Raw genomic sequence first — 12,856 nt, 5'->3', positions numbered from 1 at the left:
TCCCTCCACTCTAGCCCAGGGCAACCCATGAGGATATGCAGGACACACCTCAGCTCCCTTTGTGTCATTGTCTAGAGGGAATTCACAATTAGCCCAACTGTCAGTCTGACCCACAAGTGGATTCAGCAGCCAAGCAGAGGCACAGAATGTTTAAACAAGAAAAGGCCCACCTTCTAAAAGTGGCATTTTCAAACAGACAATCAGAAAAACAACTTTACCAGAAGATTTATTTTTAAATTGTGAGTTCAGAGAGTTCAAACTCCACATCTCTATCTGCTCCCAATTGGAAACTGTACTTAAAAGATATTTAAAGGCAGTCTCCATGTTAACCTATTGGAGAGATAGGCCTTGCAATAGTAAAAACCAAATTTGGCAGTATTTTACTATCAGGCCTTATAAATCACACCGGTACATGTCCTACCTTTTAAATACCCTGCCCCCTGCCCCTGGTGCTACCTACGGCCTATCTTAGGAGTGATGTACATGTAGTAAAAATGATGGTTTGGGCCTGGCAACTGGGTACACTTGCGAGGTCGAATTGGCAATGCAAGACTGCACACACAGACACTACATTGGCAGGTCTGAGGCATGTTTACAGGGCTACTCATGTGGGTGGCTGCAGCCCAACTAGTAGCATTTGATTTTCAGGCCCTGGGCACCTCTAGTGCACTTTACTAGGAACTTACTAGTAAATGAAATATGCCAGTCAGGGATAACCAATCACAAACACCATTTACACAGGGATCACTTGCACTTTAGCACTGGTCAGCAGTGGTAAAGTCCACATAGTACCAAAAACCAGCAAAAACGAAATCCAGCACACAGTCAAAAATACAGGAAGCAGAGGCAAAAAGACTGGATAAACCACGCCAAGGATGTTAGGTTCAACACTACCCATAGAGGCAAAGAAGTTTAGTGCCCCATATGGGGATAGTAAGAGGTTTATATAAATGTTGCAGTACAATACATTAAATCTGTTACTTCATTATGTTACCTTTCTTGTATTGCCAGGTAGATTACACTGAGCACCAGATATTTATTTTTCTTGGTAGGTGAAGTTGAGGTAGAGATTACGAGAAGATGAAAACCAAGAGAGTCTTTTTGGATGAATCATGTTGAAGAGCATTTAATTTTCATCTTATGTTCAGAAAGACACGTCCCTTTCTGCCACACAAAGATGGATCCACCATAGGAAGACCCATTATCGGCATGTGGGTCGACTATGGCAATGCTCTAATGGCAAGAATAGCCACCAAGATTGTTAATAAGTTCCAGCTGCTTCAGAATACGGTGATTTGCGAAGTGAGTTGCATGCCAAGATCAGCATGTTTATCCACTGCTTGGAAGGAGCTAGATGGACTGATTGTCACAGCTCAAATTACCCTTAAGACCCTTCTGCTGAAACATAAAGCACTTTATGACATTGTCTGTATTGTAATATTTGAAACAGTGCTTGGTTGCATAATGGCCTGGGATCTTTAAGATCTGCATGCAGACACCTCTTGTTGCCTCCAAGTTTGTCTGTTAAAAGGCACGGATTATGTTGTTCCTTGTGATAGTCAGCATAACTTGGAGTTTCTTCAGAAAAACATTACGCATTCCTCTGTATTAATGCTACAGTGCTTCACAGAAGTCATTAAAAGGCTGCAACATAACTTCTTTTTGTAAGCCCTCGCTTGACCTGGATATTTAGCTCTAGATTGGCCTGGTCAGCCCTGGTTTTCTAAGGTCTTGTAACATATCTTGTGTAACAAGAATGAGATCTTTTGTCACACAAAAAAAGGTAAATATCGGTGTTTGACTTCTGTTGATTAATTTTCAAGAACTGGTTCCTGAGAAATTAGTTACCGTAGCAGAAGAAAGTCTGAACTTTATTTCAGACTTACATGTCTGACTCGAAAGTACAGATTTACAAAAAGATTGTTGCCAATTTTCTATATTCAGGATACCTTGTACAGTAGACCAAGGAATACTCCTGGCAGCATCAGCGTGATGCCATTGTGCCACCTAGCTTTGGAACCTTCCAACCAGCGTGATGACACTGCCATTTGGGCCCTATTAAGAATAGACCTATTAAGCCTGTAACATCACACAATTAGTATCAACTTAAAAAAAAAGAAAGACAATCATCCTTATAATTTTTTTTTTTTTTATGACGGAAACTTCAGCTATGAGTGTGGTAGTTACTTATGTGCACATGTATCATATCAAATATCATATACAGTGTTTGACAGATAAGAGGTAGTTTGAAGTATTGGATTTTTTTCTCTATATTGTATCTTTTCATTTTAAGTAGGACAGTGGCTCTTAACCTTTTGACTTCTGTGGACCCCGCTTAATCAGTACTGGAATCAGGAGACCCCACTGAATTATTATTGGAATTTGGGGACCTCTACCGAGTCATTATTGGGATAAAGGCACCCTGTGCTAAGCAATTTCGATAATTTGAACCGCAAAACAGTACACAAAAATACAGACACATGTACTGATCAAACAAATACACAAATGATGACATTTTAATAGGAAGGTTGAAGTTTTTCTAAATTCAATTCAAGCCACCCATCGACCATACTATGTTCTATTTGATGTGCTTGCACTGCTCTCACGAATCAATTTGAGGATACTAAGTTACTTTTTAGCTTCCAATTTCCAGTTCCTTCACATTTACAGAGCCTTTTACAATTTTACATTTGACATTTTGCTGCTTTATTTATATGCACTTTATTAACTTTTTTATGTTATTTTTTAATCAGTCGCAGAACCCCTTAGTTGGTGTTGTGGGCCCTCATGGGTCATGGAACAAGAGGTTAAAAACAACTGAACTAGAAAATTAATTTTCCTTCCATTTTCACCCTGGCCCTGATAGTTCTGTTTAGGAAATCTTGTATACCAGCGATATGTCAAAAGGTTTTAAAATATGCTTAAATATAACTGTTTTTCAGGTTGTTGTCAACTTTGTGCACCTTACTAGTACGTTTACTTAAATGTCTTCCATAAAAGTGGTACTTCTTTTCATCATTAAATTCTTCTCAGTTGCAGTGATGATTGGAAATCCTCTTGGGGAATCCTTTTTATTGTTGCTAAATTATCAAAGACAGACTAAGATTGTTTAAAGTGTTCCTAGTTGGCTAAGGCTCACTGTATTTATTGTGTCACAGAGCTCCAGAGGGCTTGAAGTTAATTCCTCATTCTTGCTCATCTGGAGTCACTGTGTTGGCCCTTTAGGGCCATATGTACATTTGTGTGTGTTCAGAGGAGCAGAGCTATACACAGGTGCTCAAGGTGTTCATTGTGGAATGAGAAAAAAGTATAGGACAGCTCTCATATTTGATAAAACAATGAGAGGGCCCAAAGCAAATTGTTGAATGTAGCCAAAGCAAATGTTTTTAGAATTGATCCAAGATGTAGTCTAAAGGAGAGATAATTTAATTTTGTTTCAAAGCCTTAATGTCTTCAAGACAACACCAAGACTCAGTGCAACTTCCTGAAAGGACAACTTTTGCAGTTTGTGATACATGTGCAATGGTTTGCCATAACAATTTATGTGAGTAGTATCATTTAATGACTTTGAGGAAGATGATCTAAATAAGATTTCTTTTAAAATATCATTCGAGTGAAGGGTTGTGTCTCTCCTACTCTAGCAGAGTTCAATAACTTTAGGGAAGCACTTAAGTTATTGAATAAGTGCCCTGAGGGCTGTTGAAGTTGCAACTTGACCTGGACCAGTGTGTATTGTTTCCACTGACGATGAGCCAAAGAAAAGTTATTGCCTGATATTTGTTGCTTAATGAAACCACACAGTACCCTTTACCATCTGGTCTACAGTTTTGCTTTTCCGTGTTTGCAGATAAAGTTGTACAACTTCACCCCTCCTCATTTTTGGCCATGATTGTATGCGTTGGGTTGGCCCCTTGACACTGTAAAAAGCACTTTACAAATTTAATTGGGAACCGTCTTTTTGAAGCCCAGTACAACTTTTATCCAGCCTATATAACCTTGTAGTTCCATCATGGTCAGGATCATTTCAAGTTAGGTTGGCATGCCCTTGAAACTGTAAAATGCACTTTATGAATGTGATCCCCCAGGCTTTTGAAGCCTAATAAAATTGCTTAATGAATCCCTCAGTTTATTAAACTTGAGCCCTGGGGGCTGTTAGACTTGCAGATAGACACTTTGGCTAGGACCAGTGTATGTTTTTGCCACTTATGAGGTGCCACAGAAAATCTACTGCCTGGTTTTGGCGCTTGATGAAATTGCAAAGTGCACCCTATTAACTGGTCTACAGTCTTGTTGGGCCATGATTACAGACAAAGTTATGTAACCTCATTCGCCCCCTTCCCAATTTCTGCCCATGTCTAGTGTGTGTTAGATTGGGTTGGCCCTCTGGCACTGTAAAAAGCACCTAATGAACTTGATTGGTAACTGCTTGGTTTTTTAAGCCCAGTGAAACTGTACAATGCACTTTACTCACTAGTCTATGAGATTGCTTTCCATCTTGGTCAGGACCAGTGCAAGTTAGGTTTGGTAGGCCCCCTGATACTGTAAAATTAATTTGATGAATCTGATTGGAATACCCCACCCAGACTGAATGTCTAATGAAACTGACTTTATAACCTTGATTGGAAACAACACGTATGTCAGGATTTTGGTCAGGGAGCACAGGATTCTTAAGGCTAGGTCTGCTTTTCTCAGTCCAGCCGGCTACCAAAGCACTTATTCCATGCCAGCTGGTTTTGAAGGACTGTGAGAAAGTGCCACAAGTATTCCAATCACTGTGTAGATGCTTTTTCATAGTCTCTTCTTTTTATGCTTAGGGGTGACTCCCTATGCCTTGTATGCATTTGTTTTAAAACAAAGTACATGTAAGCCAGACGTTTGCTGCACAGTACATACACTTCTTAACATTATCCATGTGGACTATCATACAGAGTCTAAGGGGAAAAGCTTACATAACTTGTCTGTCTATAAATGTTGTACCTGATGGACAGAAGTTAGGTGACTATAAAAATAAGAGGTGGAAGGTATCTCATTAGCCAGAAGTTGCAGCTGGTATAAAGCTTTTTATATACATTTTTAGTTGTTTAACACCCTAATTTTATTGTATTTCTTCAAGGGATTTATTTTGTAGAAGATGTTTTACAGCCAGTGTCACAACAAGGCCAAAGGTCTGGTATGACAAGCCAACAGAGTGGAAAACTTCTAGCCAATGACCTTGATTCTTCTCTTGCTAATTTAGTAGGAAGTAAGTGTAAAAACATATTTGATATTATTTATTTTATTGTTTCTGAGCAGTAAATTTACAATTGCTTTTTGTTTCCCAGATTTAAGCTTTGGTGGAACCCCAACCAAAAAGTAAGTTTAACTAAAATATTTTGAGTTATTACTTATGAGTGTTTCTCTATTTAGCCATTACTTTATCAGTGCAATAAGTTTGCTCCCTAATATTTTGAGACAGTAAGCTGTGATAACTTGAATCCTGTTCGGCAGAACTGTTTACAGCGAATTCTGCTGTAGACACCATATGCTCTGCCTACTTCTGCCATCTAATGTTGGCTGTAGGCATTACAAGTTGTTTTACTTGAAAACCTTTTGCTTTCAAGGTGACTCTTGTTCCTGTGGGGTAACCACAATGCACCATGACAAATACTCCATCTTAGGTTTCTCATATATGCCACCATTTTTTAATAGTAAAGAGAGAGATTAACACTAGGAACAGGGAAAATGCATTTTCCTAATTGATTACTATAGAACCAGAGGCAATTTTAGACAGGAGACAGCTAAAACAAAGCCATTTCTGGCATCGTAAAATGGTCTCCAATCTAAAATGGGTCTGTTGGTGTGTATTGGTTTCTTTTTCTTCCATTGGTGTTGGGTTTATGAGTGCCTCAGGGACAGGTCATTCTGAGATGCGAGAAAAAGCCTACAGACGTATGGCCTTCAACATCAATGATCTAGACTCCTACACATGAGTACTCCATGCTACAAAACAGACTGATTCAACATGTATGACTGAATACCACTTCAAACCTTGAACTGAAGGAGAGATCCAGTTCACATGACAATGCCTTGTGCAAGGGGGAAGTGTATGAAGAAAACACCTATGAAAGTTGTCCAAATTGTAGCATCTAATTTCTTTGGGAATTGGAATTGAAACCTCTGTTTACCGAGGGATCACAATGAGTCTGCTAGTTTGGCTTGCAAGGCTTTTCCAGTTTAGTAAAACTATAGGGAGCTGATGAGATTGATGGTGGGTATATTACAGGATGAAGTACCATATATCTGCAAAACCACTGCCTGAACTGAACCTAAAGGATGTTTGTTGAGAGGAGTGGACCCTCCCTCAGGTACTCTGGGGTTCTGTGGGGGAACCGAGTTCATTGTTTTTTGTCCTCCAGTGATGCAGACTTCTGAGAGTACGGACAAAAACGACACAAAGTCTTACTCAAATACTCAAAGACCACAAACAAGATTCCCCCCTCCCACCCAATGCCTCAAGTCCTGAACAAACCTGGAAGAAACCTCAACAGTCAACTTAAACCACCGTTCGCAGTGAGGTTCAGCTTTGAAAGGGCCTATTGTTTGGCACTAAAGGCACAGTCAGTCAAGTCTTGAGGCTTAAATCCATAGCCTCTATACCAAGATACAATGGAGGCCAAACCTTAGCAGGCCGACATCTGCACCAAGAGCCTGTCACGGAACTGAAATAGACTGAAAACACCCTAAAAGCTGACTTCAAGCTCTACACCAATAGCATCCCACCCTTAAGAATATATAGGGGATCAACCAGATGTAAGGCAGAGGAGGATTTATAATGATGCTGTCACTGGCCCTATCTTAAAATACCCTTGAGCATAAGACCAACCCTGTGCCGAAAAATGCCTCCCTTTTGAAGAGATTATAGACCATTTCAAATTCCAAAGAAAGAGCCAAAGGGAACCACTCCCCTGCCACCTTCCTATTCACTGTCTCCTGCTCATTCTTGCACATAGATTTAGAGCACGAGTCCCTAGAAGATCAACCAAACCCATGTGCCCATCTATATCGATGATGTGGATGACCCAGGGCATACCTTGTAAAACGAGCACTGCCTGACCACATAATAGCATATCCGCCATTCAACAAATAGTTGAACAACAAAAGGTTAAGATGCAGATAGAGTAAGTAGAGATTGTTTTCAAGAAGGCCTCAATGAGGAAATCAGAGGTATCATTGCAATACTAACCTGTGCTAAATAGTATGCTGAGGTGTTCCATTGAGAACTGCCTATCTGCTCCACAACACTCACCCCCACCTCTTGCTTCTCCAGATGACCCTATATCATATACACCTCAAGGGTCACCTCATTCACATATAGTGATACCTGGCCATGGGGATACTTTTAATCGCCAGTGAAGTACTGGAGTGATGGGTGTATGTCTAGTCAGTAGGTGAGCATATTGGAATGAAAGAGTGAATTAAAATCAACTGTAGACTAGGTAGGACTTCAGTTTAATAGGGGTCCAAGTCTATTTTAAAATAATAACAGAGTAAGAGGCGGTAGGGCTTAATGGTCCAAGTCTCTTAATTACAAGGGTTATTGTTAGTAAGTATACAGGAATCTTACCTACTGGTCAACACGTTTCATGCCTAAGTGTGTCGAAGAATGATAAATTGGCATTTTGTCAGGAGCTATATGCTCATCTACCTAATCTTCAATAAAAATGAGGAGCTAAAGTGTGTGTATAACTATCCTTACCTTTGTGAGTTGTTTGGTAACCCTACACTTTATAGTAAGAATGAGCGCACTTAGGTTTTCACATGTATGCCTATTCTGTAAACAGTGACCCTCCATGACACCGGGAAGGTCTCCATGAATGCGAGGATGTGACTCACGTTAAGCGAATATTTGTGCTCCGTGGTCCATAGGTATATTCACCTACTCTGTACTCCTGTCCGAAGGTATCAGCACGCCTGCACCTAACATTCTGCCTGTCCAAGCAGTCTTAACTTCTGCCCCTTTAGCATTATGGGGAAAAAGCAGTAGTACTTTGCAAATACACTGATTTTTAAAGAAATTGGAGGCAAGGATATTTCTAGTAACCATATTCTCCTTAGGTTCCATAAATAAGCTAGCATTCCTAAAAGCTTGTATATGTAATGTGTGTGTAATGTTTATGCATTGATCCGTCACACCCCAGACATCTTCCATGAACGAGTGCGAGCTAGGGTCATTAACCAAGGGTGGATAAGAAATGCAAGGCCTCCTCACCTGACTCCTTACATCTGGGGTCAGCTGCCACCTGACTCAATAGTGGTGGCTACTGCACAAAAAAAGAGCCAACTCTCAGAGCAGTGGTAATGTCCCTCCACCCAATAAGGACAGTAAAAGGATAGATGCTGCAGGCAAGGCGGCAGCTGCACATTTGGCCAGTCATTGGCAGATTGCCAGTTCTGTTGGACTTGTTTCTCGATATGACCAGGTCCACTGGCACGAAATGGAGAGCCTCAAAAAATAGAGGCTATAAAATAGTATCTGATTGGTAGGTAGATCTCAAACACCACCATCCGTGGGCCCTGGATGCTGTGGATACTGCCGCTAGAGAGGTTAATTCTAGTGTCCTTTTATGTAGGTGTGCATGGCTTTGTGTCTCCGGGCTCAAACTGGAAGTACAGCAAAACCTAATTAATCTGCCTTTCAATGGGAAGCCTCTTTTTTGTCTGCTGGTAAATACTTTATTAGAAAATATTAAAAAGGACAAAAAAGCTGCGAAAGCAAAGGGTGCCCTTCAAACACTTTCCCACCATGGCTCCTTTTGTCACTCATCATACCGCTAAAGTTCCAAAGCCACTTCTCCACAAACCTCCACCTCCCAGAGGCTATTTCTAAGGTTTCTACAGAGGAAGCAATTCAAAAGGCAGATCTCCCAAAGGATCTGCTGCCACCCGTAAGCCCTGACTTACCTTTCATTCCCCCCGATTACATAACACCAGTTGGGGATTATCTCCAAGGGTTCTTTCCTGCTTGGCGGAACATCACTTCTAACCAGTGGGTGTTGAATATTATTGAACATGGTAATTGTCTGGCGCTCATTTCCACACTTCCCAACATTCCGCCTCACAAACACAAACTACTTAAAACACCATGGCAGCTTTGTATTACCTTCAGAATCAGTGGAGCGACAGACCTCCTCAGCGTGCTCCCCTAGCCCAGACCATTTGTAAACTGACTGTCATCACAAGCTCCACGTCTTAGCGGAATACTTGCAGGGAGTGGACCAGGACTTTGCCGACCTCCCCAGTAGGATGTGGGAACAAGTCCAAAAATAATCCGCCACTACTGCTACCAGCATTGGAGACCACCAGAGATAGGTCTCTTCGCCACAGCAGAAAACACCAAATACCCAAACTTTACCTCCAGGTTCACACACCTATAAATCCATGGGCCATGCACTACGGAGGAGCTGGTAATGGATATTTTCTAATGCTTTTCCTCCTCTCCCTCTGCTTCAGTTTGAGGTTCCCAAACTCCGACACACATCTGTCACCCTCATCCTAGTAGCTCCCACATGGGCACAAAAGCCATGGTTCACCACCCTCCTCAAACTTTCAGTGGTCACGCATAAGACACTCCCCAACAGGCAGGACCTTCTCACGCAGAACCATGAAGAAATCAGGCACCTGGATCCCAGGTCTCTCCGCCTTGTGATCTGGCCAGTGAAGTCCTAGAGTTTCTATACCTTAATCTCCCACCAGAATGCATTGACATTCTTAAAGAAGCATGCATGCCTACTGCTTGTGCCTGTTACACTGGTAAATGGAAGACATTTGTTTACATTGTCATTCCCAAGATATTGATCCCTTACCAGACCAGAGTACAAGAAATTGTGTGCTACCTCTTTCACTGACAAACTTCTGGTTCATCCATTAGACTACACCAAGTGACTGTAGCAGCTTATCTTCAGAGCAGGCAACCCATTTCTGTATTCTGAATTCCTGTCATTAAAGCCTTCATGGAATAGTCATTCCTCCTCGGATCCCACCAGACTGGACACAGAATCTTAACATTATATTGACAAGACTAGTGGGCCCCCTATTCAAACCTCTCCACTTCTGCCCCCTCCAATTTTTACCCTTGAAGTTATCATTTCTGGTCGCCAAAACTTCCCTTAGACGTGTCAGTGAGCTTCAGGCACTAACCTTGGAAGATCCCTTCTTCCAATTACACAGGGATAGTGTTTGTAGAGAACTGGCTATCTATGTACTGTACAGGCTAGTCCAGGGCAACCCTTACTGGTTTACATGGGTTACAATAACAACCCCAAAAACACTCTTTTGTGGTAGTGTGATTGACCAGTTTGGGCTTATCAGAGGATAGTATCTAATAGAAGCATTTGGCTGTAGATTCCTTAGCTATGAATTTCCCAGGTGTCAGACTGGATCCAGAAGATTTTTGTGTGAGCAGTAGCCCTGCGCGCCCCGGTAGGTGGCTTTGATCGGTCCCGCGCAGTAGCTTCTGCATCGTACATGCTGGAATTGACGTTGCGGTCACTTGTTAGGCACCACCTCGGTGTGCGGACTTCAGTTCTTTTCTTTCCATGCCAGTTACAGCTGATCAAGAGAAGAGCTACCCCTCTGGTTTTTTGACAGAACTGTTTCAACGTTTTGTCAAATTCTTTTTTGTGTGTCAAAGATATCTTCAAGGAAGCCAGGTTTTAAATGGTGTGTTGCACTTGTCACCGCGCCCTGTTAGTTATAGACCCTCATTAGCTCCGTCTGTGGTGTCTTGACCGCGACCACAAATTATTCTTGGAATACTGTGCCATGGCACCGAAAGCTTTGAGGGAGTGGTCCATGAAGCTGCTAGAGGCCTAGCAGTCGTAGGAAGTCTTGATCGAGAGGAAAGTTGCAGGATCACTCCAGGAGCCTTAAGTCCCCTGTCTCTAGGAAGCTGGCCTGGTGTGTGGTGGGTACCAAAGGTACTTGCACCTTATACCAGGTCCAGGTATCCCCTCTCAGTGAAGTGTAGGCAGTGTCTAGAAGCCGGGCTCTATAGAGGGAGCTGTTGATGAGCAGCCAAGGCTTATCTAGGAGCCATGCAACGCTCATGCAACACCACTGTAGTCACACAGCACTAACACACATGAAACAAAACACTAAGTTGTACAAAAATAAAGAAATAAAGGTACTTTATTTTTGGAATACAATACCACAAAATACAAAAAGGCAATTCTCCAATAGGAGGTAAATAATACACTAACTATATACACTAGTAATCAGAAATAGGCATAGAAAAGGTTGGAAAACGGTGCAAATAGCAATAACCAATAGTGACCCTAGGGGGAGAACAAACCATATGCTAAAAAAATTGAATGCTAACACAGGAGCCCAACCTAGGCAAGTAGAATGTGTAGAGGGGAGCTGGGCGTGCCAGAAAACCACAACGGTAAGTAACACAGTACCCCCCCACATGTCCCATGCTGGAGTGAAGATTGCAGATGGATGTCGGTGCAGGAATTCCACCAACAAGCCTTGGCAAAGGCACACTCGCGGTTAGTGGAAAAGCGATGCTGCCAGAGACCAGTAAGGCCCAGGAGGACTTAACCAAGGAGTCGTTGTCACAGGGGACCCTCAGCGTCGCATGGAGTCCACAGGAGCAGAGATAGCACCCACAGGAGTCCCACAGGACGGGGACACAGAAGAGGCCCACAAAGCACTACAAAAGAGGATCCCGTGCCTCCGGAGAACCACGCAGGAGGCTGTGCCTGGCAGGAAGGAGTGCTGGGGGCTGGAGCTACATGTCGCCTGAAGATCCCTTGGAGGAGATGCAAACAAGCCTTGGCAGCTACAAGAGAGAGTGCACGGGGGTACTGTTCTGTGTGGGAACGCAAGAGCTTACCTCCACCCAAGTTGGACAGCTGGCAGAGACGACCAAGAGGACTACTCTGGACCATCCCCCATAATGCAGGGTCCACGCAGCTGAACATGAGGGGAGATCTACGCAGCCGGTCGTCACTTGCTGTAGGTGCCTGCGGTTACAGGGGAGTGACTCCTTCACTCCAAGGGAGATTCTTTCTTCTTCTTGTGCACACAGAAGAGTTGCAGTCTTCTAAGGATGCACAGCCGGGGAAATGTTGCAAGGCTGGCAGGAGATGTGGAAACAAAGTTGCAGAAGAGTATTCTTCGTCGTAGCAGCGTTTCTGTTCCTGGAGGTCCAATTGCGGTTCCAGTGGCCAGAAGTCGAAGTGGAGGTTGCAGAGGAATCCTGTTGGAATCTTGCAAGCCGAATCTGAGGACCCACCCAAAAGGGAGACCCAACTTGCCCTGAAAGGGGGATTGGACACCTAACCAGGTAAGCTCCTATCAGGAGGGGGCTCTGACGTCACTTGTCTGGCCTGTCCACTCAGGTGCTCCCAGAGTTCCCTGCCAACCTTGGAAACAAGATGGCAGAACCCAGGGACCATCTGGAGGATCTCTGAGCACCATCCCTTGGGTGGTGATGGACAGGGGAGTAGTCACTCCCCTTTCCATTGTCCAGTTTCACACCAGAGCAGTAACTGGGGGTCCCTGAACTGGTGTGGACTGGTTTATGCTCGAAGGGCACCAAATATGTCCTTCAAAGCAAACCAGTGGCTTAGGGAGGCTACCTTTCCCAAGCCAGTCACATCTATACCCACAGGGAGAAAGTTACCTCCCTCTCCCAATGGAAATCCCTTGTTCTGTCTTCCTGGGCTTGTTTACCTCAAGCAGCAGGAGGGCAGAAACCTGTCTATGGGGTGGCATTACCTGGGCTCCCTGGAAAACCCTGTAAGACTGGTGGTAGCAATTCCTGGGGTCCTCTAAGGAGCCCCCAGAGTGCATGGAATCATACTTCTAATAC

General features: G+C 43.2%; 1 protein-coding gene across 11 annotated transcripts in view; it reads left to right on the top strand.

Moving 5' to 3' along the window:
* Positions 1–12,856, top strand: part of LOC138262033 (phosphatidylinositol-binding clathrin assembly protein-like) — a 464,917-nt gene that overhangs the window by 308,225 nt on the left and 143,836 nt on the right. For all 11 annotated transcript variants that reach the window (XM_069211744.1, XM_069211714.1, XM_069211706.1 and 8 more), the window contains 2 exons: positions 5,114–5,242; positions 5,322–5,352. In XM_069211744.1, coding sequence (XP_069067845.1) covers positions 5,114–5,242; positions 5,322–5,352 — 160 coding nt within the window. The remainder of the gene's footprint in view (positions 1–5,113; positions 5,243–5,321; positions 5,353–12,856) is intronic.

This window comes from Pleurodeles waltl, chromosome 2_1, assembly GCF_031143425.1.
Source record: "Pleurodeles waltl isolate 20211129_DDA chromosome 2_1, aPleWal1.hap1.20221129, whole genome shotgun sequence".
Lineage (NCBI taxonomy): Eukaryota > Metazoa > Chordata > Amphibia > Caudata > Salamandridae > Pleurodeles > Pleurodeles waltl.
This window is presented reverse-complemented; position numbering and strand designations above follow the sequence as displayed.